Source organism: Pezoporus occidentalis, unplaced genomic scaffold (assembly GCF_034315485.1).
Source record: "Pezoporus occidentalis ecotype Australia unplaced genomic scaffold, CSIRO_AGI_Poc_V1 ctg105, whole genome shotgun sequence".
NCBI classification, from domain to species: domain Eukaryota; kingdom Metazoa; phylum Chordata; class Aves; order Psittaciformes; family Psittacidae; genus Pezoporus; species Pezoporus occidentalis.
In genome coordinates, this window is record NW_026912832.1 from 1,064,056 (window position 1) to 1,091,866 (window position 27,811).

Consider the following 27,811-nt stretch of genomic DNA (forward strand, 5'->3'; position numbering starts at 1 on the left):
AGGTACTACCCTGTAATACCACTCCCAGGTAATGGGGGATTCTTCCCATGGAATCAGAAAGTCACTTTTACGTACTGTGAGGGCTTACACTTTGATTTTAAACCATGAATTTCCAAAGCTGGGCATAGTCTCTGTCTCTAAACAGTGGTATGTATATACTCATGAAAACCCCAACAAATATTTTTCATTACTCTTAGCTGTTCATGTGTTAACATATATGATCTGAAAGCTTACTTTATAATTATTTTTTTTTGTCACCTCTAGGGAGTCCAAGGGCCAAAGGGCCAGAAGGGGGAACCCTATATACTGCCACCGGATATCACAAGCAGATACAGGGTATGTCTGTAACTCCTGTGAGTTATTCATGCTCAGTACAGTTTTACAAACAAACAATGGATTTTTCTTGCACTCTGACAGACACGAGACAAGAGGCACACCTTGATTCTGTGTAGGCTTTGCAAGGCAGCTTCTGCTTTCTGTGGTTGCAACAAAGTCTTATCTGATATCCGGGGGGGGGGGGGGGGGGAATGTCCCTTCAGTTATTTGCAAGGAATTCCAGCCTACAGGTGGATTGCAGAGGCACTGGTGTTGTAGTTCAAGTATTGCCCTCTTTATTCAATGACTACCTTTATATCATAGAATCATAGAATAGTTAGGGTTGGAAAGGACCTTAAGATCATCAAGTTCCAGCCCCCCTGCCATGGGCAAGGACACCTCACACTAAACCATATCACCCAAGGCCTCGTCAATGGCAAATCACTCTTGTCATGATTTTGTCCACAGAATTATTCTGTTTACTGTTACCATCCTTTCTTTGTAATTTTCATGCTGGAGTTTGGTTGACTTAGGATAAAATATGCTTCAATATATTATTTAGTTAATTAGTAAAGCCAAAGTATTCCTAGGGGTCTAATCCTACTGTATCTAATCTTTACAGTTGTTTTGTAATCACTTGTAGTTTTTTCTCATATATATAGGCTTGTATAATTTGAAGGTATCAGATAGAAGTAATGGGCCATATACAGTATTAGAGAACAAATTGTGACAAATTGATGTACAAAGCTACATTTAAGCTGTACTCAGCACAGAAGGGATCTGCTGACATCGTTTATGTCTATTTTGTGTCAGTGATGAATGCCAAAATAGGTTTTCCTGTTGGTATCTTTGTAAGTTGCCCAGGTTTTTTAACTACTTCTTTTGCTTTCAGAAACTCTTCACATCTGCACTTGTTACTAATTAGGAATGATTAAGGAATAATTAAGTAATGATTAAGAGTTGTTCAAGTATATTGTGCCCAAGGATGGATACTGACACCTGTATTCATTTCAGAAAGTATTTGGTTCCACAAATTATTCTGTTAACTAAATACAAATTAACCAGATAGCTAGGATGCTATTAAAAGTGATTGAAGGTGTCTGGACTGAATGCCGCATTATTTATGGGTATTGGAAGATCTTTGCGCTAGAACAGTTTTGGGTCCAATTTTCAAAAACATTTCAACATGTACTGCGGTTAAAATATGTGGTCACTGAAAACAGTGTGTTCCAAATGCTTTTAGTGACTCAGAATTGACTCAAAACGATTCAGTAATTCCCATGCAACTCATGAAATATGAACCTGTACTTGTATTTCAGCTAAGGTTATAGCCCTAATTAAGCCACTGGTTAGACAGGATTTTTCAAAAAAGAATTATGTGTGGCCTGTTATCCATTTCAGCCTGGTAGTTTAGATCCATAACTTCCTTAGCCAATTTTGTATCCTCCTATTGTATTGCATGCAACTATGTATGCAACTATATATGCTCTGTATACAAAGCACAAAATCCATGTGGCCCACATTTGGTTATCTCAACACCTGAATTGAATGCATCTGCGTGTAAGGGTTTGTGTAGCATTGTATACTGTGATTAGTTTTTGGAATGAGAAAAGAAATAGTGAGAAGAATAATTTTTTAAAATTATTTTTGTATATAGCATTTATCACATTTTTTGCTTGTTTTTTTAGGGGGAACCTGGGGAGCCAGGGTTCAGTGGTTTTCCAGTAAGTAGTACTACAGCAAATGTGATAAAGTGTCAACAGTAACTGATACCAGAACAACATTAGTTGATGGCTGGGCATTCTTTTTGTTTAAAGGGACCTCCAGGTACGCTGGGTATTCAAGGACCTCTTGGTCCAAGAGGAGAGCGAGGAAGACCAGTAAGTATATTTAAAATATGTTCTGGAGAAAATTAAAACCTAACAAAAGAATTATCTCAGCAAGTTCCATTATGTTGGATTGTAATTTAGCAAATGAGTAGAGAAACAGGTTAAAAGCAGCAGGTAGGTGTCCTTGGATGCAAAACCTTTTTAAAAGTATTGTGAAACACTGATTCTACAAGAATGAATATTGCAAAAAGAGATATAATTTGTTTCACCCCAGATTGCCAGAGGCTTTGGATTTATATTGTATTTCTTTAACCTCCTTGAAAGAGTCTTGTTTGTAAAGATTACTCAATGCTATCCAGTCTACATCCCCCACACACTTAGTTATCAAAGGTATCAGGACCTAAATATATTATCTTTAGTGATCATAAAGAATATATATTTAGCTTTCCACACTTCCCATAGGAGATTGGATAGATAGATTACAGTCTTCATTAGTATTTAGAATACAATTTTATTTTTAAACTAGTTTGTAGTCATTTTCTCCAAAATCAGCATGTACAGCATTGACGTTGACAACTGCTGCTGAATAGTTCTTTGAGAAGATTGTTTTCTCTCCAGATACCATTCTACATTTCTTATTACCGCGGTTAATAATTTTAGGGGTAAGAAGCAGATGTTCAATATGTTTCATCTTCTTTACACTTGCTTTATTTTCCTGTAAGACAACTTTATAGCATTTTGCTTTTTTGTTTATTTTGACAAAAATTCACTTCAGACCTGCACTACATCACTGATTTGAGGGGAAGAAAGGCAACTAATCAGGGCTTTCTACACACAGCCTCCACAGCTGTTGTCAGGCACCCCCCCCTCCAAAACAACGTATGTTTCTACGACTAAATCCACAGCATGCTAAACCTTTCCAAAGTTGTTTTCTGCAGTGACCTCTGTTATCGTCTGGAGTAAGCTGCATCTTGTCTTTCTCCTCTGGTCCTCCTGAAGCAGGATCTCCTCAGTCTTTTACTAACTCTTCCTCTAGAGTGAACCCACAGCATTCATGAGCTTCATACAGGAGCCCAGCCTGCAATGACTCATATTCCCAGTGTGCTGTCTTGGATGTCAGGAGTGCTATAAACCATACATTTTCTGAGGCTCATGGTGGCATCCCTCTGGTTGCCATCTTTCAAACACTCTTCCCAAGTAGATGGATGCCCACCATCTCCAGCTTTTAGCAAAATATCTTCAACTATACTTACTGTCTCTAAAGCTGTGACTCACCTGTGAGAGGTGCCCAGTAGATGTGTCAGCAGGTCACAGATTACTTGACTAACCAAAACTAATTAAAAAACTAATTTTTTCAGTATTTTTTTTCACCTTTCCTACATCTGATAGAGGTTTTAATTTTTTCAGTAATTTTTTTTCACCTTTCTTATATCTGATGGAGAATTTAATGTGCAGAGCTGTTTGGAGCCTGCTACCATAGCTGACTGAAGCAAGGCAGGTTGTATCTCCAATTTGAGGCTTTCCTCCAGCTTTTCTTGTAAGACTGTGGCAGCTTCTGTTCCTGTTATATTTTCATTTCCCACTATCTTCCTTTGATTTCATTGTGTACAATACCAAATAGGTAATCTGAGATGCATATATTAGTTCAGCTTCCTTTACAGATGGGTACTGTGGCAGGGCATCAGTCCAGTGAAGTCCAGTGAAGACATGCTTAACTTTAGTTATCAGCTTAAAACGTTACAAGGTCAGGATCCAAAACCACAAATTCTTCTTATTTGAAATTAACATGGGATTTCATTAGGTCTAAACTGGGAGACTGTTACTCTGTTAGGAAAGATCATGATGTGACTTAGGAGGGTATTTTTAAGGACAGTAAACACAGCTAATACGAAGAGGATAGCACAAAGCTGAGGAATACAGCTCAGAAATAAATAAGCTGAGAAATAAATACTTACATTTTGGACATAAAATAGCTAGTGTCCTGCATGCATTGATTAGAAAGTTGACAAGTAACTTGCTTTCCCCTATTGTGTTTCTCCAGGGACCACCAGGGCCCCCAGGACCACAAGGACCACAAGTAAGTCTGTGTCAGAGTCGTTTATGTTGATTTTGTGTTGCTGAGGTTTATCCAATACCTACTTGAAAGCGGTAAAATAAAGAACCACAGGCTGCACTAAAGCTTGTGTAGCACAGGACTCTCTGTGTTGGCTGCATACCACAAGAAGTTAATCTTACACTGGGACTGCCTACCCTGAAGAGATTAAGCCACATCTAGAGCCACATTTAATTTGCTACTGTAATTACAGTAGCTTCCCATTAACAGAGAACACTTGCAGTCTTAACAGTATTCAGCTATATCATGGAAGAAAAATATATGAGTTCATTGTTCCAGCCCACTTAGGTGTTTTTATTTAACATTCAGTGCTATTAAAAAACTTGCAAAAGAAATACTTGATCTTTTCACATTACTCAGTGAATGACTTGAAGTCTGTTTTATGTAGCACTGGTAGCATGAGATGTTAATTAGAGTTGTCTTTCTGAATGTTTATTTCTAAAAAATACTCTTAAATCTATAAAAAACCTTGACAGTAAACCTAGACTATTATTTGACTGCAGTTCAGTGGTGTCCTAAGGACTTGCAAGCCTGAAAAGGCCTTTAAGCATGTTTAAATTTGAATTTTACATTAGAAAACTGAGTCATACATGAAGTAAATCTTGACCTACTGTTTTTGCAGGGTAACAGAGGTCTTGGCTTCTATGGAGAAAAAGGTGAACAGGTAAAGGAAAACTAATGAATTAGTGTCATTACTAATGGACAGGTTGCTGTTATTTACTATTTATAAAGGAACCTATTTTAATTACACTCTTAGTTTGCAGTTGTATCATGCAATTATAAGAGAAAAACAAGTATAGCTTTGAAAGTGATGATAATCTCCATAAGGAATGTCATAGCTGGACTAAGTTCTACATTTCTTGATCTTGCTTTGCCCTCATTTACACCACACAGAGGCAACACTTCTGAAATTTGTAAAGCATGACCACTTTATATAAAGCAATAATCTTTACCGTCATTCTGGAAACTTACGAGACAAGAACAAGTATTGCTATATGTTAATCCCAGCACAAAATAAATTTATCTTGCCATCAATTTATTCAGAGGTTTAGAACCATACACCTAGGAGGGGCAAATCTGCATTGCTCCTTTTGTTGCAGTTCCTTAGACCATGTGCTGATCAACAGCTTGGCAAGGTATTACAACTGTTAGTAAATGTACTCTTACGCTTTTCCTGCAGGGCCCTCCTGGTCCTCCAGGTCCACCTGGGCTTCCTACAAGAGAACTGATGGGTGTCCCCTCTGACAAACACAAGGTAACTACCAGGTATTTTGCCAAAATACACAAGGAACTAAGCTCTGCAGTACCAAAACTGAAATACTGTACAATTGTGCTTTAACATATAGTATGTAGAATACTTTAGTATATCAAAAGAGAAATCTACTTTCCCATAGCTTGGATCATGAAGTATTTATTGAAATAGTGGTAGCTAAAGTAATCCAGAAAGCACTTTTCACAGGCTAAAGGTTCCTTAGGCAAACTTACTATTTTTGTTTAACTATGCGACTAGTGGCCATCACTCACCTTTTCTCATTTTACAAGCAGCAATACCTGCTGAGAAATCATCTAATATCTTATTTTTCATAATAGTGAGTGACATTTTCTTGCTTTAAAAGAAGCGTATCTTTAGGGAAGCTGTCTGAATTACTGTGTTTATAACTTATCTGTGTGATGCAGAGATTTGTATACTTAGAATTAAGGTTTATTCATACATATTGGAGAAATCCTCAACAGCAAGATGTATCTTATTCTTATCTATTACTTCTTGTTGGCAGAAGAGTTTCTCATACCCTGTGTGTGTATGAGAACCAGAGCAGTAGTTTTTCATCTCAAAATTGAAGCTAGAAAGTTCATTTGGCTCATGGAATTTCTTCAGTAAGATAAGTAAATTGTTATGACACTGAAAAATCTAAAAATGCTTTTGATGGTCTGCAGTCTGCATTAAGTAATGCATATGTTGGACTTTTCATGACTAAGCAGAAATGTCTGCATATGAGCTACTTCTTAGAGAGTCTTTATATTCAGTGGATATATGATCAATATAGTGAGCAGACTTTAGGCTATGATTTGTCTGATCCTAACAGGAATTCTTACTTCTGATGAGACAATTAATAGATAATTGGCAGGTAAAAATGGAAGAATATGCATTTATTTATAGGCGATACTCAGGCACTCACCACCCAGACATCTCATGAATAAGCCTGGGAAGCCCCTGAGGTGTTCACATTTCTAGAAAACTTTTCAGAAAAAAACATCAAATATTTTTTTAAAGAGCAAATTTTAAAAATTTCTTGTGAAAAAATGCATTTCATATGACAAGTGTATGGATAAAGAACAGGACAGGAGTGGCACTTTTTCACTCTTGATAAACATTTGTCACTTTGTGTTTTAGAAAAGTCATTGAAATGTAAAGGGGAATGCCTAACATATCTGAATACTTTTTCTTTATTGTTAGGGTGAAAGAGGAGACCCTGGACAAAAAGGGGAAGCTGGAATTCCAGTAAGTCAATGGGAGAAGAAGAAAACAAATAACATCTGCGTTACTGCTGGTGCATTCTTCATTGAAATGATGCAGTATAGATATGGAGCAGCATAAGCAGAGACACCATTTCTGATGCTTTAGCAAAGCTGAATATGACATGTAATAAACTCCACAGTGCAATCAGTCATTCTCTTACTGGTTTACCAAAATAAGATTTTCCCTCAAGCACTTTTTAACTTTAGCTATGTTTAAAAATTCCACTAAATTTCATTAAATAAGCATATACAGAAATTATCTCAATCCTTTTCAGTCTACTCTCTACCACATACAGACTTTTGGAATCATTGGTCAGTAAGTCTGTTGAGTAAGTGGACAGTAATCCCATGTGTTGCTGTATCATTTAGATCTGTCAACCAGGCTTGACTGAATGTGGTTTAGTTAACTTATTCAGTTGCAATCTCTAGACTATCTAAATAGCTTTGCCACTGAATGGTGCCTTTTTACTTCCCAGAGTGGTTTAAAATACAGTCTTTACCAATTAAGGATGCCCCACTGAGCGTTCTGCAAATCTTTATTTTCTCAGATGGTCTGGTCAGCTTCTCCGCAAGGTTGTGGGAGAAGGTCACAGTGTGAGCCCTGATGCCCTCCATGTGCAGTTGCTAGCCAGTTCTTCAGCTGTTGGTCAGATTTTACACATGTAGAATTTTGTCAGCTGCATTAGCAAAACTGTAGATTTTATGCTGATGTAGCAAAAGGGAGTATGTGTTTCTTCCTTCTTTTTTTTTTTTTTCTTTCTAGAATGGATAGCAGCATGACTATGTTTGCCAAATAGCTCTCTCAAGCTACAGTTTGGGCATCAGCTGAGTTGCTTGATTAGTTGTATAGCTGAATAATTGCTTTGGCTCTTCTTTTAGAGTTGCAGCAACAGAAAAAAATAAAGAGATGATAGGAGGGAAACCCTGTGTTCTCCCTAATGGCCTGCTCCTGCTATTGTAATGAAGCAAGCATGTTACACTTAATTTTAAGGACAACAGTTCTTTCACATGCAGCTATTATTAGATCCTCCATGTGTTACAATAATGTTTTTTTCTTGTTTAGCTTCCATAAAACAGTCTTACATTTTTTTTGCATATAATGAAGAAATACATTAAAATAATTTGTAATGTTTCCTAGGGTGTACTTCTTCATGTCCCTGAAAAAGGTGAAGAAGGGGTAATAGGCTTCCCAGGACAAAGGGTGAGTCACTCATTAAAGGTAAAATTCACCCAGATGAATTTGCAAGTCCAAGCTGAGACTTTGCCTTCAGGAGCAAAACACAGATTAACAAACTATAGAAATGATAGTTCTTCAGCCCACCAGGTTGTAGCCACCTGTGCCTGATACAGGAAAGCAAAAAGGTCATTTTGAAATTATAGTGGGAAGAGGCCCCTCTGGGCCTCACAGGTATGCCTATACCATCTTTGGGAAGCCTTGTGTATTTCTTATACCTAAAGCTGTGCTCACTAGCCAGAGCTACTGTGCTGGTCCTCAGCACAGACTCTACTCCACTGTTTCCGTCTTAGGTCTCTTCAGACAATGGCTGACAAACACAAGTTTGGTTCTGGTTACTTGTGACCCCAGAAAAAAAAAAATAGCTTAAATACTACTACCTTGTAGCATCAATGGATGCTTTGGCGGGGGGCAGTGTTTCTAAAATGTTTAAACAGCGTGAAAACAGTACTGAGCACATATTTGAAAAAAAATCTCAGCCATTTTTAAAATCTTCATGGTCAATTTACAATGTATTGATTAAGAGATAAAAATCAAATACCAGATTAGATTTCAGACCTCCTCTGTTTGCACCATACATGAGTATTATTGGAAAAGCATCTGAACTCTGACTGTTAGTGTTGCAGTTTCAAGCTGTCAGATTTATTCTATGTCAGGAATAATAATGGTTCTTCACCATTAGGATGTTAGGATGACACTTTATTATGCTACTTTTATTGTGCCTTCATAGGGACTGCCTGGCATCAATGGTTTTCCAGGACTTGGTGGAGAAAGAGTGAGTATCTCATACCAGACTGTTGTTTCTAACACATATGTAGACAATCTGTCTAAAAAGTAAACTGTAGAGGACAAACCCTGCCTGTAATTACACCAGCTGTAGCCTAACAAATATCATCTGGATTCAACCATCATTGTAGTTTTGGGTCAATTCTTTTTCTCATCAGTGAAAAAAAACATGGTCCTATAATTAAAGTTTGTTTTAAGAGCACAACAGGGAGGTGTCATTTTCATTGTTCCCATTACTGTGGCCATGATTTCTGTAATTTTATTCCGACATGCAGAAACTTACTCTTTTGAATAGCGTTGGGCATTATGGTTAGACTTAAATATCACAAAAGAAGAAGAGAAAGAAGAGAAGAAAAATGATAAAAGTACCAGGTAAATCTCTGTCTCCATGGAAACACAACCAAACATTTAAAGTAGCATTCTGTCAGACAGAGAAGAGCTCATATTTTCTGTTTGGTCTCAGTAAAAGGCTTCCTCCGTCAACCTTAGAAATCACTTCCATGAGGTATTCAAATAGCTGTGGTGTACTCAAATGCATGACTTTTCCATGTTTCTCCATACTTAGTTGTGTAAGGATTTGTCCTGCCACCAAGGCATAACAATTATAACATGAAGCACATGGGACATGAAAGTACATGAAATATGAAAAATAACAGCTATTTGGTCCAGTCACAAAACCTGTTGGTGTGGAAGGGAATATGCTATCAGTAATACATATGTGGAGAGGCTGGTGCAAACCCCATTAAAGCCCATTGATTGACCTTAACGTAGGCTCATACTCCAGTCAGGAATGGTCAGTGACTTCCCCTTCCTGAGGGTGAATCTTGGCAACATTTTTAGCAGAAGATACATTTCTTTTGATGGAGTATCAGTGTATAACGTGTATAAGACGGGACAGCCTACTCGATGTGCTGTTCACAACAACCATCTTTTTGTTGCTTTTTGAGTGATTTGATTCTTAAGAAAGAAGGAAGGATGGTTAAGTCTGCCTGCGCACAGATGAAGCTGTGTTTAATTAGGAAGTTGCTGGTTTCACTTTAAGTCCGCCAGCTCCACCTAGTGTAGAGATTTTACACCTGAGTGAAGAAACTCCTTTCTTCATGGTCTGATGTACAGTTGCCATTATGGAAAGGACTTTGAAGCATGCAGTTTAATTTGTGACATAGAACCATAGAATGTATGACAGCGTGAATGTAGGTGCTTCTTCCATCTGCACCACTGCCACGGGTGACAGAGCCTGCGCCACAGCAGGTCCCTCTGGCCTTTGATGGGAGTTAGGCTTGGTCCAAGACGTGTAACATCAAAACAGAAAACTTAATGGTATTACCCAAATTACCAGACCACAGGGAAACAAATTGCTCCTCTCTGTTGCATAGTTTTAACACTAACATCAGAGGAAGCAAGTAATTTTATTCTCTCTCTGTGAAGGAAAAGTCAATTATTTTTATGTGTATTACAGGGTTTTCCAGGATTTGATGGTCCACCAGGTGTCTATGGTCCTCGGGGAGGCAAGGTACTGCTTTATTCTCATTTGCCAGGAGCAATAAAGCAAATGTGATTTTGCTTGCTTTTCTGTCATGTAATAACAATTGTGTTTCTCATCATTGTAGAACCAGTTATGTGGTTTGTTAACTTGAAATCTCAGAGATTTCTGAAAGGTCATGTCAGTTTGTTTCTTTGGGTTTCCTGGGCATTTTAAAAGGAATTCTCTAGAATAATGTGCTTAGATGTGATACTTCAGTTTCTGTTAACAGGGGGAGCCAGGCGACATTGGTCTTCCAGGACCAGATTCCTATCTTCCTTCCCACATCCCAAGGAAAGGTACATCTTCTTTGCTTAGATTGCTTATCTTAGCTGCATTTTACTACCTTATACATAGATTAAAAGCATGAAATTCTGAGGATTTGACTCCTTAAAAGACTGGTTTGCTGAACTGTTCCAGAAGGTATAATTGCCTTCCAAGAGAGTGCTCTGATCACTGCTCTGCAGGCAGGTGGCTTCTTTGTCCTGTTGAAGCTGGATTGCTGATCAAAAGGCATCCATGCATTCCTATGTCCAGAAAGAAGAAACAAGCAAAAAAGCCTGTGACTGTTGTCCAGTGAAAGGAAGAATGGGAGAGTCTGTCTTCTGTATCCTGTTTCAGAGACTCTGGATAAAGTGCAGCAATGGCAGTACAGCAGAGACCATTCTTATAGTCTAGTATTTAGAAATGAAAAAAAAAAAGAAAACCCAAAAAAACGAACCAAACCAAAAATCAACATTAAAAACAATAGAATAGAAGAGGAATAGAAGAGGATTTTTTTTCCAACAAATTGATTTTGTGACCTTTCCACTAAATTTGTAGCACCCACTGTCAGATGTCCCACAAAGTCATGGCTTGCCAGACTAGAAACACATACAAGGTGATACCAGTTTGCCAAGATGAAAACTATTTCAGGGAAGGTGCCAGCAAACAACGAAGATGGTCATAGACCATTGTCCCAGCCTTTGTCCTTATACCACTGAGTTTTCTGATCTTGTTGAAGAAAGCCAGAGAGCCTAACAATGAGTGGTTCCCTTTCTCCCAGTGAATGGGAGCAAGAGGCCCAAAATATTGTTCAAATCAAACACCCTGCCAGGCTTTTAGGATCAGGAAAGACTGTGTAGGGAGAGGAGGAAACAGGTAAAGGGGCTGACACACCATATGTCCTCTAGTGTCATTGACCTATGACAAGAGCATGATACCTCCCTACAGGCAATAGCCAGGCCCAGGCAGATGCTTTATCTCCTGGGGAACAGAGGAAAGCCCAAAGCTCACATATCATAGAGAGCTGGTCTTCTGTGCTTCTCAGGAGCAATTTAGCTCTAGCAGCATATTAGTAAGAGCTGAGAGATGTTCTTCTTCCTGTCACAGGCCATGTTCAGCTCCCAGATATATTTGGGCTTTACAAAAATCTCTCAAATTCATTTCTTTATTCAGCCTAGGTAGCATGAGGTAGCACGTTTTTGCATTTCTGAAACTATCTTTAAGAAACAAGTGCAAACTCTAATATTCTAAAGTCCTTGAATTTCCTAATCTTTACTTTTTAAGAACTGAGTAATTTGCAGTGTGACACAAGTTGGCATTTATGGGTCACAAACAGCATCACACTAACATGTGGTTTGTGGAACGGGGATGTCTTTCAGGTGTAAGAGGTGACCCAGGCTTTCCAGGTGTTTCTGGACTACAGGGAGACCCAGGAGAAGAGGGAGATCATGGACCTCCTGGTCTTCCTGGATTTTCTGATGGTAATATCCTATCAACAGATGTTCCAACAGCTTAACTTTATAGCGAGTTTCAACTGATACATGGTCAGGGATGTGGGGAATTTATGTGTGGACTGTGGATCATGCAGTGCAGAGTGGTAGATAACTAACTGCTGGGACAAAAAAACAGAGAAGCATTTTCCTCCAGCCTTGATGGAGCTTTGACAAAACAACTGGAGATTATGATGGAAGCTTGCTTCAGTAACTCCTGTAGATTTGCTCAAGTGAGAAGCGCAGTTACCATTTTTACTCTATGCTAAATATCTCCATTTTTCCTTGCATGCTAGATGCAGTTGCATGAACTTTCCCTTCTGCTCCATTACAGCTCCTTGAGCACTGTTGTTAAGAAACTGTTTTGAACTTCTTCCCTGTTTCTGTTCCAGCGGATGGGGATAAGCCAGGCTTACCTGGAGAAATGGGACCGAAAGGTGAAAAAGGTGAATCAGGATCTCCTGCTTATCAGGCAGGCCCGCCCGGCTTTCCGGGTAAACATGGCACACCAGGACTCCGTGGTCCACCTGGTCCTGCTGGAGCCCCTGGTAAGTGCATAAAGAGAGATGACAAGAACTCACAGGAACATCTGTGCTTATTTTAAAGACAGTGGTTGGCAAGGCAAAGTGAGAAAGTAGATGGATGAAATGAAATGAAATGAAATGAAATGAAATGAAATGAAATGAAATGAAATGAAAAATGAAATGTTTGGCCGGAAGGACGCACAGGGAAGAGGTGTTGTGTGCTCTTCAATGAAGGAAAGGTTTCCATCAGTTTTAGACATTCCTGGTGAAATTTGAAAGAAAAGGTCTGTTTGGGGCTGGGGGTGAGATATGAGTGTCAAGGAGTGTCTGAGAGAGCTGAATTTCTTATTTATCCTGGAGAAAAGAAAGCTAAGGGGAATCTTACTGCTACTTTCCCCTACCTCTCAGGAGGTCATAGGGAAAATGAAACCAAATGCTTCACTAAGGAACACAGCAACAGGGCAAGGAGCAATGGTGACGAGCTGCAACAAAGGAAGTTCTGCTTAGGAAAACCTTTTTCACCATGAGAGTGGTCAGACACTGAACAGGTTGCTCAGAGAGACTGTAGACTCTCCATCTTAGGAGATACTCAGTACTTAGCTGGACAGGGTCCTGAGCAACTTGCTGCAACTTTGAGGCTGACCCTGCTTTGAGCAGAGAGTTGGACCAGGTGACCTCCAGAGGCTGCTTCTGACTGAGATTGTGGTGTGAAAAGCACAACACTGCAGTGCAAGAGCAGGAGCAGAGAAAATGATGTGCAAGAGGTGATCCAGTGCAGGCAGCCTGTGGTACTGCAAAGTTAGTTGTGCTGAGAGAAGCTCAAGGAATTCAAGGTGAGAAAGAGCAAAGAATGGCAAGGATCATCTGCCACTGCAGATGGAAGTAGCTAAGAAAGTGTGTGGGGAGCTGTGAGAAGAGGTAGAGAGGAAGAGAGTAAGGGGTAGATAATAACAGGCTGGGTTAGACAGTAAACTCCATTAGGGAGAACAGAAAAGGGCAGATGCAGTACAGCTCAAAGGAACAGGAAGGAAAGGGAATAAAAGTAAATCTACAGTAGATCAATTGCTATTTTTATTTGATTTCTAGGTCCTCTCTTTGGATTAAAAGGACAGGAGGGGACGCCAGGTAGATTTGGCGTACAAGGTTTCCCTGGGCCAAGAGGACAAAAAGGACCTAAAGGTAAGTTACAACAAATAACTCAACAGATGTTATGATAACAGGTAACAGATGCTGCTGTAAGCAGCACTATGTAAAGCTCCTGTTTTATTCAGTCTGAGTTTATAGAGCTATGACATGCTTGTGGACTGGTGAATTCGATCTGGGGCTAACGCAAGGAAGCATTATGTTAGCTTCTTGTAACAAAAAAAAAAAAAGAGGAAGTATTTCTCTCAAGTATTTCAGAAACTACTCAAGTATTCTCAAGTCTAGATATAAAATGGGTATAGCTGAACATCCATTTCATTCTTTCTTCTCTTTTCAATCCTTTCCTTAGGTGAAGAAGGAGATTGCAGTACATGCCTTTTGGATGAGGAAAGGAGAAGGGGCTCTACTGGTCCCCCTGGCCCTCCTGGCTTTCCAGGAACTCCTGGCCAGCCTGGGAGGAAAGGAGAACCTGGTGATCAAGGACCACACGGTATTCCTGGCTACCCTGGAGCAAAAGTGAGATAATTACCACTTTATTGCATTGCTTTAAATGCCTACTAGAAAACAAAAAAACAAACAAAAACTCAAAAAAATAAATAAAATAAAAAAAACACACCAAAAAACAATCCAAAAACACACAAGAAAAAAACCCAGGCTATTCTCCATGGAAAAATGCTAACAAGTATGATTTCTTTCTTTCCATGCCACTTCAATTGCTTTCAGATTGCTATCTACAAAATACTGAAAGCAAAGAATTGCTAGGATGGAAGTCAAAATATGCAGTTTTAGGAAAAGTGAAAGATTTCCACATAAACTAAGGTCCACTTCCCATTTAAACTATGCTACTGTACTACTGAGTAAGACCTGACCATCTGGAAGGGTAATAATTTAGGCTGAGAAAGTTGGGGCTGCTCAGCCTGGAGAAGAGAAGGCTGCGTGGAGACCTCAGAGCAGCCTTCCAGTATCTGAAGGGGGCCTATAGGAATGCTGGAGAGGGACTCTTCATTAGGGACTGTAGTAACAGGACAAGGGGTAACAGCTTAAAACTTAAACAGGGGAAGTTTAGATTGGATCTAAGGAGGAAATTCTTTCCTGTGAGGGTGGTGAGGCACTGGAATGGGTTGCCCAGGGAGGTTGTGAATGCTCCATCCCTGACAGTGTTCAAGGCCAGGTTGGACGAGGCCTTGGGTGATATGATTTAGTGTGAGGTGTCCCTGCCCATTGCAGGGGGGGTGGAACTAGATAATCTTAAGGTCCTTTCCAACCCTAACTATTCTATGATTCTATGATTCTAATTCCAGTAGTAACTTATGGTTGTTAATAAGACACTATATCAAAATGATGAAATGCAAGGTTCTTGTTTACAATACATTAAGTCTTCCTAAAAAACAGTATTCAATAACCCCAAGAAAAGAGCTTTGCTTATAATCATTTGTTACTTACACTGAGAGGTGCTGTACTGTGTGGTATGCCAATTGCATTGTGGTTCCTTGCCGTCAGAACTGACTTCAGGAAATCACATCTCTCAAGGTTTTAGAATAAAATTCTTGTAAATCTGACCCAAAACTGATTTTGTTTATACAAAGATGTCAGAGCAAACATAATGTTTTCATTTAGTGCTTTAGGCTCTTCTGAACATCTAAAGATGATGCTACTTTTCAGCCCTATAATAGTGTTGTGAATCACAATCCACTGCCAGCTATGAAGCTGTCCTCTTTTGTAGTGGTGGGCAGGGAGAATTGCAGGTCAATATAACAGTGTTGTTTCCATGATGCCAAAGAGTTGCTTGCAGCATTTTCTTTAATGGTTAAAACTGAGTAATTTACTGTAGAATCATAGAATCAACCAGGTTGGAAAAGACCTCTAAGATCATCAGGTCCAACTGCTATGCAGAGCTGCTCAGCCCACCACTAAACCATGTCACTGAGGGCAAACTCATCTCCCCTCATGGCTGCCCCTCATGATCTCCACTCACAGGAACGCCTCATCTACCCCCCACCCGCCATAGTGGCCTACTCTGTATAGCTGCCAACCCTACCCCTCACAGCTATCCTTCATCTCCCCTCACGCTCTCCCCTCATGGCCCACAGCCACCCCTGCTCTCCCCTCATGATCTCCCCTCAGCCCTGAAGGCCATCCCTCCTGCACCCTCACACCTCCCCCTCACGCCTGCCCCTCACAAGCTCCCCTCATGCCTGCCCCTCACAAGCTGCCCTCACACCTGCTCCTCACGCCTGCCCCTCACAAGCTCTCCTCATGTCTGCCCCTCTTGAGGTCCCCTGACACCTGCCCCTCTCAAGCTCCCTTCATGACTGCCCCTCTCAACCTCCCCTCATGCCTGCCGCTCTCTCCTTACTCCTGCCCCTCCTCTCCCCTCATGATCTTCCTTATCCAATACTCAAAGGGAAGAGGGAGAAGGCAAGTGGAGGAATAATGGTAATACACTGTGCATAGTGTGATTAACTTGTTTGGTTAAGCCAAGGCCTCTTGTGAGACTGGATTTGAGTCAGCTAGGGTTTGGAGAAAGAGTGTCCTAGAACAGAGAAGACCAAGCACTGGGCGTGGAGCCAATGCAGTGGCGTTGGTGAGGATCTGTTTGGCTTCTGGATTGTGTTCTGTTTTGTTTTGCAGGGAGCTTTGTTTTGTCAGGGTTTCTGTGCAAACATGGATTGCCATCATGTTGCTGAATGTCTGAAGCTGCAATAAAGTCCACTGACATATGCACTTTGGAGAGGGCAAACTAACAACTTGCTCAACCTGGATGAGTAGGCATCAAGTGGAATGGCTTAATTGTGGGCCACTCAGTCCTTCATTCCATGTAGTGAGATAGTAATGTTTTGAGTATTCTCCAATGCAGGACTGCAGATCATGAAAAGCCACAGCTCTCCCAGTGCTGTCCTCATGCAGAAGCTCCCCTACCATGCCACAAAGACCTTGGTCCTAGTTAAAGCATATTAATAAACATTCAGGCACGTACATGGGATTACTAAAGAAGAAATAATTTACAGAAGCTTTTCTGATTTAAGTGGTTCTGTTTCTTCTTTATTTCATTGCATGTAACACCAGGGTTTCTCGGGTCAACATGGATTTCCTGGTCCTAAAGGAGAAAAGGGAGATTCTTTATACATAACTACTAAAGGTAGGGTAAAAAACAAAACAACTGATATCACCTGTATTTATACCTTTCATGAGAGATTGATCTCACAATGGAAGGTCTTCTTTAGGCACCAAAGGAATTCGAGGAGATCCCGGGCTGCCTGGTATCAGAGGTGGAGATGGTTTTCCAGGCAGAGATGGATTAGATGGTTTACCAGGACAGCCTGGCTTTCCGGTGAGCAGCAAATACAGCTAAACCATTTCCACCACACTCAATTACAAATGCATTTAATTCTGAGGGGTTATGAGCAACAAGCTATCCTTCTCTCACAGATAATGATGCACACAACTAGACTGGCTTTGCTGGTTATTGGTATATTCAAGATCAGGTTTACTCTCAGGGTTTTTGGAACAATCTTTCACTTTTATTTCCATTTTACTTACCCAACTACATAGTAGTGTATGACCCATTTAGGCCAGCTTGTTATTTGTGATAAATAGTGGTTCATTAGTGACTCCTTCTAGCATTGTCTAGGAGAGATTCTGTGTGACTGAACTTCAGCAGTTTTGTTACAACTGAGTTAAAGAAAAGTAAAATTTACTACAACTTTACAGTCTCAAAATGTAGGTTGTGTCATCATATATATGCTTGATAGCGCCTCACCTAGCTAACTGCTCTTATGCATTATTTGAAGATAAGCCATATCATCCAATCTGGACTACAATGCTTTTTACTACCACTAAAGAGAGTATTTTATATTACTTTGAGGATTGAAATATTTTCTAGTGATGTTTGTTAGATTCAGTAGTGTAGAAATATCAGTAAAGTAACAGAAAAATTAAAAATATGCCCCCATTTGGGCACAATTTATATCAGCTTTTCTCAAGGTCTCAGAAGTAAATGCCACACCAGAACAAATCTAGCAATGCATGTGGATTCCCCAAAATCCACTTGCAGCTTTTCGGAAAGGGCAGTAAGCCACTCCACAGCAGTGATTCATTCATATTGCCCAAGTGCCATTCATGGGCCAACATTTTCAAGGGAATGCTTCCTCTAAGAGTGCTTCTCTCATGCCTTTTCTGACATGGGGTTTAAATTAAAATCAGGTTATTTAAAAAATATTTTAGTTGCAGTGTTGATTTAAAGAGCTGGGATGCAACATCCGGGGACTTACTGCTTATGTTGGTCACGGGCGTGGTTCAACTGTTTGAGTTTTTTTGTTTCTCAGCAAAGTCAGGAGTGACCACATCCACTCACTTCCCTCAGGGTGATGCTGTCAGAGGTTTCCCTGGCGATCCTGGTTATCCAGGTGAATTAGGCCCAAAGGGCTTTCCAGGAGAAGCAGGCCTGCCAGGTGAAGGATTTCCTGGTCCAAAAGGGTACCGGGGACCTCCAGGTGACCATGGACAAGATGGAAGCCCAGGACCTCCAGGTCTGCCCGGTCTGCCAGGAGAGCCTGGCCAAGTAGGTAAGAGGCATCAATCGCAGTGTTTTACATCAGAGCCATGGGAGATCGTTACTGAACTGTGTGAAGCCTCTGTACAGCACATTGTTGAAAAGGTAGCATTTGGGGGGGGGGGAGGGGTAAAAAGATATTGCTTGTATTAGTTGTCCAGAAATATTAAAGAAGTAAATACTTCAAAAGTCCCAGTAGTTTCATGTCAGGTATTGAAATAGTATGAATGCGCTAGTGCCAGCAAGTAACATCTTTCAGATTTCAAGCAGTTGGTGGCAATGAAGCAATATCCTGCTATTGGAGTACTCACAGGTGGTTTTCTTTGGTCTTCCCCATCCAACATAATCTTTTACCTGACCAGAGAAAATCATATATCCATCCTTCAGAGCTCTTGATAGTATCTCTGCAACTTCCAGCGTAAGAATGACACGGGTACATTCACAACAGCTCAGGCTCACGGTTTTATTGCTCAACTTTGAAATGCTTGGCAAAATATTCAAGCCAAGGCAGGCACCTGCCAACCCTAAACAGTGCATGAGACATGTAGCCTCCTAACTCTGACAGGGTTAGCTTTCAGGCCTGGATTGAATTAATACATGGAGAGAGAGTTCCACTATGTTATAACAAATAGTTTGTGTTGTATGTATGCATAAGTGAATACATTATCTGATGTTGTAATAGCCATTTTGGTTGGAATTGAGAGCACAGTTTTTCTCTTTTAAATAATAACTGCCCTTTACCATTCTTTGCTTATAGACTGTGGGCAGGTCACTGAAGACTTTTCTAGAGGAGATGGAACTGAGCCAATATGGTCAGGTACTGTACGTACAAACTGCTTGATTATATTTTAAAATTTAGTCTTATGCTGCTCTTATGGCTTGATACTTTCTGGTGATTGTTTTGGATGTTCTTATTTGTAAAGTGTTTGAACTTCAGGTCACAAATAACCATGCACATACTGTCCATAGCTTCAAAGTAATTTAATTAAATTGAACATATTCTAAAAGTATTGCAGTTTTAGCTGTGCAATTCAGAAATTCTTTATTTCATTGCTCCTGTTTATTGTGACAAAATTATGGTTGCCATGCACTCTATAACAACAGTCCCAGAAATTAGGTGCCCAAGAAAATTTAAACCATTTTTTTAAAAGAGCTTTGAGTGAAGGTTTTCAGTACAACTTGACATATAAATAAAAAAAACCCTTCATCTGTACCAAAATTTATCTGATTGCTTCAGGAGTCTAAATTGCCCACAGGGAAACAAAGTTTCTCTCTTATTCTGAAAAATAGTCATCCATGAGGTTTGATTACCCTTCCCATACCAGTCTAACTGGAGCAAGCCACCATAGCCCCTGGGAAGTAGGCAGAAGAGCACCTTTAGTGCTCTCCTGAAAATGCCACCCATGACCAATTTTTTTTTTTTAATGAAGAGTAAAATATTTTTTAATATTAGGGTTTTGCCTGTTAATTTAATTCACCTGCTTTAATGATGTTGTCTCAACTGCAGCCACAGAGTTGATGAGTGGCAACGTATGAGCACATACAGTGTGACTAACCAGCCCTCTTTGCTTTCAGGTGCAGGCTGTGTGAGGCCACCACAGGGATCCCGAGGCAATCCAGGGCTGCCAGGAGCCACAGGTAACATTTTGCTTTCACCTTTCTTTTGCACATGTATTATGTTTTGAGGAAGATCTTGCCAGATCAATTAAAGTTGAACCTTAGGAGGCAGTGAGTTTTAGAAATTACAAGGGAGGACAATGTTAACTTAAAGCCAGCAGAGAGACCTAAGCAGCTTGAAGCCCAGGTGGCTGCACTGTTCCTGAGCTAATTCTGCCTTTGCTAATGAGTGTCAGCCATTAACAAATGAAGACAGAAAGGACAGCCCATTTGCTATCCTCCACTGCAAGTAAGTGAAGATGTACAGAAGGAGTCTACAGGCTGATAGGTAGAAAATATACTGAGGTCTCCCAGAGCTGACTGGACACCTCACACGGAAATTCCTGTCCTTTGGGAGCAGGTTGATAAAAGGTTGCAGTGGAGAGCTGTGGCAGATCCTTCTTAATATTCCTCCTCTTGTGATATACAGAGCGCCTTCAGCGAGTGTGAGCCTGAAATCTTTAATGCAGCGCAGTGTAATGGGCCAGGTTGTCTGAAGCAATGAAGTTGCACTGTCTGTAGCCACGCATACCTTTCTTGCAGAGCTGGTCTATCCTAGCCCAGAGGGACCATCTGGCAATCCTGGGCCTCCCCAGCACTGAGGGTTCCACACCTCTTTCCAAAAGAAAGAGGAAATGGTGCAGGGGACAGGGTCTGAAGGACTGTGCGAGATGGAATTGAGAGAAACACAGACAAGGATGCTGATTAGTCATAACTATTGACCTTGAAGAGGGAACCTTCACTGGTAGTTCCTATAAGCTTATGTTCCTATAAGCTTATGTACTCCCAGCCAAAGCAATAAAGCTATTTTTCAGTAAAACCTTCTCATGACCAGCTGGTAAAGGTACTGACAGAAACTAGAACTGGGTCTTTCAGAGCTTGGTAAATGTAAAATTCTTGATGCAGCTATTCTTGTGCCTCCATGCTTTAGCCAATGTCAGAGATATGGGCTATGTCAAGTGTTTGGGTTTTTTTTCCAGCATAAGGTTTATTATGGCGTGCATGGATTGATGGATCCATTTATCACAGACTAATGGATTCTAAAAGGGAACATTTGATCTCTGTTCAAAGATGATGTGTATCTCCAACCTATGTTTCCTTAGTCCTTAATGCCTTACTTTGTTGTTAGGATCAATGCTTCTGAAGGTTGTTTTCTTTGCCATCTTTGTAATTTTTTTCTTTTTTTTTTTTGCTTTGATGATTTGTTTATTCTTTCATTCATATGGTTTTTATTTCAGTGAATACAGCCAGATTTAACTCCTAGCTGTAAGACTGTTGTAAAACAAGTGACACTGTTTTCATGTGGTCTATATTTTGTACTTTTGGTTAGCTCTTTAACAAATCTCTGTCTGTCAGCTTTTATGTTCTAGTAATTTTAAGATTTGTTTTCCCTCCCTTCCCTCCAAAAACTGGAAAAGGCCCCTCGCTGAGCCCAGGGCAGAACTCTGTTTATAGCCACCTTTCAGCCTGAGTCCTGAAGCTGGCAACCCATGGGAACAGGACACATTTTACAACTTTTCACAGCTTCTTGTTGCCATGTATGTGTCAATCTAGTTTCCTGGGTCATTATTCCTACCCACATTCTCTGGATTGACTCAAAAGCACCAACACCTCCTTTACACTATTTTCATTGTCTCCTTAGAGTGATGTGGTTTTATCCACAAGATTTCCTGACTTCTTTTCAGCCAGGATGGAGCTCTGCTATAGGCAGTCAAGTCTCTCAGTGTACAAGGTGCTGATGGCACGCAGTATATCAAACAAGGAGTCATCTTTATAGGCTCACACCCTCATGTCCTTGTGTTCCTTTAAAATTCCTGGCAACATAGAGAGCCCACCCTAATTTACATCCTTGTTATTCAGTAGTCTCAAGACCTACGTGACCGCTGTGGAATAAAATGTTCAAGTTTTCTGTTTTGAATGTACAGCTGAAGAGCTTGCAAACTAAACACTGGTCTAAAATAAAAACCTTTTCCTACTACTGTTTGGCATAACATGTTAACAGCAGCTAACACTGCATAATGAGTTACTGAAATATGCAGTAAGCAGTAGTTGCATTCTCTATCTGCTGCCTTCTTTCTCTAGAATGGCTTTTTAATTAGTGCAATACTGAACAGAATGAATGAAGTCAGTTATTACACATGGGAAACAGGACTACGATGCTATTTCTGTAAGAGGTACATTAGAATTTTTCACTGAGACCTGAAAGCCTAGGATTTTTCCTTTCAATTGCTTTCTGAGAAGTTATTGTTCATATAAGGGAGAGAACAATAGTCCTGTATGGCTCTGGGAAAATGCTATTCATGCTGCATTGGCTGTTTATGTGCACCTTAATTGTGGTCTTTTTAAAGGTTTTCCTCTCCCCTCTACAAATAACAGCTAGAACTGCAAAAATTATAGTTAAATAATGGAAATTCAGAAAACTGAAGTGGAAAAAAGTATCAAAATTCAAGTGATGTTTTCTTTGGTTTCTCAAAGATAGAGACATATTTGCTTTCAGTGTAGAAAGAAATGAGTTGTAATTCATGGTGATACTAAGCAACAACATTTAAAATGTTAAAGCATGTTGTTGACCTTCAAGCCTGAGCTGGGAACTTTTGAGGAGCTCAGGAGGGTAGGGAAACAAAGCATTCCACAGGTATTATTTTCAAAGAAGGAGCTTTACCAAATAATCTTGATCTTGGAATACAATGAATTCCCAACAACTGGAAAAAGGGAAATATAACCCCCATTTTCAAGAAGGCGAAAATGGATGACCCAGGGAATTACAGACCAGTCAGTCTCACCTCTGTGCCTGGCAAAATCTTGGGGCAAATTATCCTGGAAAGAATGCTAAGGCACATGAAAATCAACAAGGTACTTGGTGACAGCCAGCATGGCTTCACTAAGGGGAAATCCTGCCTGACCAATTTGGTGGCCTTCTATGATGGGATTTGAAAGGTGGACTACTTGGTGGATAAAGAACTAGCTGGATGCCCGCACGCAAAGAGTTGTGGTCAATGGCTCAATGTCCGGCTGGACACCAGTAACGAGTGGTGTCCCTCAGGGATCGGTGTTGGGACCGGTCTTGTTCAACATCTTTGTCGCTGACATGGACAGTGGGATTGAGTGCGCCCTCAGCAAGTTTGCCAATGACACCAAGCTGTGTGGTTTGGTTGATACCCTGGAGGGAAGGAATGCCATGACACGCTTGTGAGGTGGGCTGATGCCAACCTCATGAAGTTTAACCATGCCAAGTGCAAGGTCCTGCACCTGGGTCGGAGCAATCCCAGGCACAGCTACAGGTTGGGCAGAGAAGAGATTCAGAGCAGCCCTGCAGAGAAGGACTTGGGGGTGTTGGTTGATGAGAAAATGAACATGAGCTGGCTTCAGTGTGCCCTCACAGCCCAGAAAGCCAACTGTATCCTGGGCTGCATCAAAAGGAGCATGACCAGCAGGTCGAAGGAGGTGATCCTGCCCCTCTACTCTGCTCTTGTGAGACACCACTTGGAGTATTGTGTACAGTTCTGGTGTCCTCAACATAAAAAGGACATGGAACTGTTGGAACAAGTCCAGAGAAGGGCCACAAGGATGATCAGGGGACTGGAGCACCTCCCGTATGAAGAGAGGCTGAGAAAGTTGGGGCTGTTCAGCCTGGAGAAGAGAAGGCTGCATGGAGACCTCAGAGAAGCCTTCCAGTATCTGAAGGGGGCCTATAGGGATGCTGGAGAGGGACTGTTCATCAGGGACTGTAGTGATAGCACAAGGGGTAATGGGTTAAAACTTAAACAGGGGAAGTTTAGATTGGATATAAGAGGGAAATTGTTTCTTGTTAGGGTGGTGAGGCACTGGAATGGGTTGCCCAGGGAGGTTGTGAATGCTCCATCCCTGGCAGCGTTCAGGGCCAGGTTGGACAAAGCCTTGGGTGAGATGTTTTAGTGTGAGGTGTCCCTGCTTATGGCAGGATGGTTGGAACTAGATGATCTTAAGGTCCTTTCCAACCCTAATGATTCTATGATTCTATGTAGTAAAACTATTGCAAAAATAAAAAAAATTTACAAACTTAAGTATCACTTGCAATGCTTGAAAGTGTTCAGATGTTGAGAAACAGTAATATTTGTCCTTACCCAAATGTCAAATACTACAGTACAAGGAAGTGAGGTCTAATTTTACTTGTCAGGAGGTAACTCGGTATGAATATGAGTTCAGTGCCAGAGAAACACTTTTTCAGGGCACCTGCTTTTACTACCGAAACTATACATCTGTACTGTCATAAATATAGTAAGTAGTGTAGTTAATTTGTATCCTGTTTCCAGGATGATTAGATCTACTCTTTAGCCTTACATTTCTGTTTTGTGGTTATCTAAACCATTCTGCTCTTGTTCTGTGATCTTGTCGTGTTAGCCAGGAAGGGAAAAATTTGTTCCTCCTACAGCATCTCATCTGAGCCTGTTTCTGTTGAGCATTCTTCTTTGACATTGCCTTTTGACTTCAAGATAAAAGTCTTAATTTACAAAGTATTAAAAGTCTATGAGCCTAGTCATTTTCATCTGGTAGTCTCCATATCATTAGTCTTTAAGTCAGGTTAATCCATGTTTGTAAGAGCACTCAGCCTAGATTTTTGGCCATGTCTTTGGATCATGAATACTGCTAAAGAGCTATGATATAGTCCCATTAAATTAAAAAAAGTTTCATCTTTGCATCCAGAAACACATCATGGTGATATTTACCACTACCTTTTCTTATATTATATGGGCATTTCTGGTTTGTTTGTTCAGAAACAATTTCTTACTTTCTTTCATATAATTTAGGTGTGAAAGGTGCAAGAGGATTCCCAGGTGATCCAGGTCCCATGGGATTCCCAGGGCTAAATGGTACACGAGGTGATCCAGGTCGAGAAGGTTTACCAGGTCCTCCAGGTATCTTGAAATAACTTGTCATTCTTTATATAGTTTTGACCTCTTCACTACAGTTACTGGAACACGAAACTTGGTTCCAGATACATTTTTATTTATCTTCCCTTCCATGTTCAAATAAGAAACTATTATACAAAACCGCTATTTTTCAAATCCAAAAGGGTTTCCTGCAACTTCTGTAATGATGAAAAGTAACACAAACACCAGCCTTTTAAAATCTGCTTTATAGTGCAAAATTGTGAATGTGTCAGTAAAAGTCCATGAAATTCACACAGAAATAAATTCAGTAACAAGATATTTCAGATTCCAAATGGAATATACTCAGAATGATGATGCAGAAAGTAGGAAAACACTAGTATTAGTATTTCTATATAACTGCCCATTTCCACATTTGGTTGAATGTTTTTATAAATACTACGTAGTTTAAAAGCATGTATGTATATATATATAAAAACACTTTGATTCTGAATGTTTCTGCTAAGGACTAGGGGAAATTGCAGTAATATAAAAGGTGTTGTAACGGTGCATCTGTGATTTGAACTCCAACATTTATAGTGAACCCTGTGATGCCTACTCCCTGTTTTATTTGTAGGTTTTACTGGGCCCAGGGGAGACAGGGGCCCAAACGGTCTACCTGGACTGCAGGGACACCCAGGCCTCACAGGAAAATCTGGTGCTCCAGGAGCCACAGGACTGAAGGGGTTACCTGGTGATGCTTTAGGTGCTGCAGCAGGTTCCCGAGGGGATGTTGGGCTTCCTGGTTTCCCCGGGTTGAAAGGCTTGCCAGGAGATCAAGGAGTACCAGGAGTTAGAGGTAAAACTACTTCAAATAAAGAAATGTTTAAGTAAGAGTATGGTATAAATGTAGGCAAATTATAGGAATGTGAGAGTAGTAAGAGACTGTCTTAGGATGTGTTGGAGGTACTGATGACCCCAGTATCAAATCCCAGTGCCTGATGATCTCCCATCCCTTCACCATCAGGTGTTACCAATATGCTGATTACCCCCTTGCCCTGTTGTGGGAGTGGCAAAAAGAGTAGTAATTGTGTGACTAGCTCAAAGCAAGGAGGTCTATCACAGGTGCCTGTTTGGGAGACTTTTCTTATGATTTTCAATACAAAGAAGAGTGTCATCTTACATAAGTTGTTTGAAGTGAAGAGAACTGGTTTCACCTTCAGTAGAGCCACAGTGTGAAAAAAAAAAAGATGAAGACAGCTCTGTGGCACTTGGCAAATTTAAAAAAAGGCAGAAAACATCACTCTGAAAAGGGGAAGAAACTCAAGGTAAAACATGAATTGAAAGGGAAAGAAAATTGTGTGACTTTGTACCTTCTTCCTAAGCATTTCTGTAGAACTAAATTTTCAGCAATAACAAAAAGTAAGTATGGATAAAAGAAAAAGTATTAGTAGTTTGTCTCTTCTTGATTTATTTTACAGTTCTGAAAGAATGACTCCAAAAGAAAAGTATGTGAATTTTCTGTATGTGATGTGGGTTTTTAGTTTTACATGAAGTGGCTAGTGCTTCCACTTATACTACTAGCCCCTCAGAACAAAGAGGTAAAGCTTGTATTCTGTTGTTGAGAAAACCCAAGTTATGTGACATTAGTTATAAAAGCACACTTAAGTCAAGGCAATGGACCCACACTGACATAAAACCTGAATAAAGAGAAGCAGATCCACTCAGCCTGGATGTTAAGTGCTATTTACTCTTGAGGTCTTCTGTGTTTCTGCATTTCCAATCTGAATACAAAGCAGGAATTAGCTTTTAAATCTTGGATACCCCCTTTGTTCTTACCTTGTAGAGATGTAAATTTTCACCAAGTGCACTAAGTCATGTCAAGACCTTTTTGCAGAAGAATTTGTACGAATCTTGTAACAATGCCTTGTAATGACCTTACTTGAAGATTTCTGAACAATAACCCCAAAACAGAACCTGCCTCAAATATTCTGATTCATGCCTATCACATTTTAGAAAAGATACAGAACATTATTTCAGTGGTTCAGTCAGCTGCTTAATTTGATTCTTAAAAACATATATGTGATAAAGAGAGAGATCAGGAATTACAGAATTACTGGGGTTAAAAGTGGAAAAGACCTGCCCCATCTATATCCGCCCAGTGCCAGATTGTTTCCATTATGAAAGAGCCAGTCAACCTTTCCAATACAAGTACTGAGATCAGTACTGGTAATGTGAATTATTTTAAAACTAATGAGTAGTCTTTTAATTTGCTTTCCCTGCTCTCACTGAAGTTTCAGAGGAAAAACCCTGAAAGACTAGTGTATACACAGAAGTGGTGATAATAAGCTCTCTAGATATTTATGCTCTCTAATGCATGATTATGGTATTTTAGGAGCGGATGGTATCCCAGGTTTGCCAGGATCCAAAGGAGAGCCAGGGCCACAAGGTCTCCCTGGTTTGATGGGATTGCCGGGAACTCCGGGAACACGTGGATTCCCAGGGCCACCAGGAAACCCTGGGCCAGGTGGCGGGCCTGGTTCTCGAGGACCTATTGGTGAGGAAGTATTGCTGTCCTGTATCCCTCCTGCTGACAGTTTTCTGTGGCAGGACAACTATATGGTTTCCACAGCAGAAAGTTAAGCTTGGGATTGTGGCACATGCCGTGCTTTTATTCTCAGCCAGATAAATGGCAGAAATGATGTAGACAATGTGTCTGCAAATTGTACTGGTATCAGAGGTGGAAGTAGGGGTGATGATCCTTGCTGGCAGAGCTGCTGCTTTTAGTTGTACAGCCACCTAACAAGCCAGGTCAGAGCTTGCTGGTGGCAGACTGGGAGAATGGAGCTACCAAAGGAGGGAGTAGTTATGGAAGATATGCTTAATTCCTAAAAAAAGGAGGGAAAGGTCCTATTGGGAGTGGGTGCAGGACTAAGCTGGCAGCGAGTGTGGTTTGCATTGAGGATCTGCTTTGTCTTTGTAATCATGTCTACAGTTCTTTTCTGAAAAAAGTGCTAAT

The 27,811-nt window shown here is 40.4% G+C and overlaps 1 protein-coding gene and 1 long non-coding RNA gene across 3 annotated transcripts in view; one reads left to right on the forward strand and one right to left on the reverse strand.

Moving 5' to 3' along the window:
- Positions 1-27,811, forward strand: part of COL4A2 (collagen type IV alpha 2 chain) — a 144,499-nt gene that overhangs the window by 96,936 nt on the left and 19,752 nt on the right. For both annotated transcript variants that reach the window (XM_062619258.1, XM_062619269.1), the window contains 23 exons: positions 265-336; positions 2,004-2,039; positions 2,133-2,195; positions 4,186-4,221; positions 4,880-4,921; positions 5,438-5,512; positions 6,713-6,757; positions 7,913-7,975; positions 8,739-8,783; positions 10,254-10,307; positions 10,549-10,615; positions 11,960-12,061; positions 12,463-12,618; positions 13,681-13,773; positions 14,087-14,253; positions 16,804-16,876; positions 16,962-17,068; positions 18,101-18,302; positions 19,047-19,106; positions 19,865-19,927; positions 24,733-24,840; positions 25,430-25,651; positions 27,188-27,349. In XM_062619258.1, coding sequence (XP_062475242.1) covers positions 265-336; positions 2,004-2,039; positions 2,133-2,195; positions 4,186-4,221; positions 4,880-4,921; positions 5,438-5,512; positions 6,713-6,757; positions 7,913-7,975; positions 8,739-8,783; positions 10,254-10,307; positions 10,549-10,615; positions 11,960-12,061; positions 12,463-12,618; positions 13,681-13,773; positions 14,087-14,253; positions 16,804-16,876; positions 16,962-17,068; positions 18,101-18,302; positions 19,047-19,106; positions 19,865-19,927; positions 24,733-24,840; positions 25,430-25,651; positions 27,188-27,349 — 2,113 coding nt within the window. The remainder of the gene's footprint in view (positions 1-264; positions 337-2,003; positions 2,040-2,132; positions 2,196-4,185; positions 4,222-4,879; positions 4,922-5,437; positions 5,513-6,712; positions 6,758-7,912; positions 7,976-8,738; positions 8,784-10,253; positions 10,308-10,548; positions 10,616-11,959; positions 12,062-12,462; positions 12,619-13,680; positions 13,774-14,086; positions 14,254-16,803; positions 16,877-16,961; positions 17,069-18,100; positions 18,303-19,046; positions 19,107-19,864; positions 19,928-24,732; positions 24,841-25,429; positions 25,652-27,187; positions 27,350-27,811) is intronic.
- Positions 14,054-27,811, reverse strand: part of LOC134163977 (uncharacterized) — a 35,856-nt gene continuing 22,098 nt past the window's right edge. Inside the window, exons 2-3 of the long non-coding RNA XR_009964940.1 lie at positions 16,715-16,834; positions 14,054-14,188 (exon numbers count right to left, since the gene is read on the reverse strand). This is a non-coding gene — a long non-coding RNA (uncharacterized LOC134163977). The remainder of the gene's footprint in view (positions 14,189-16,714; positions 16,835-27,811) is intronic.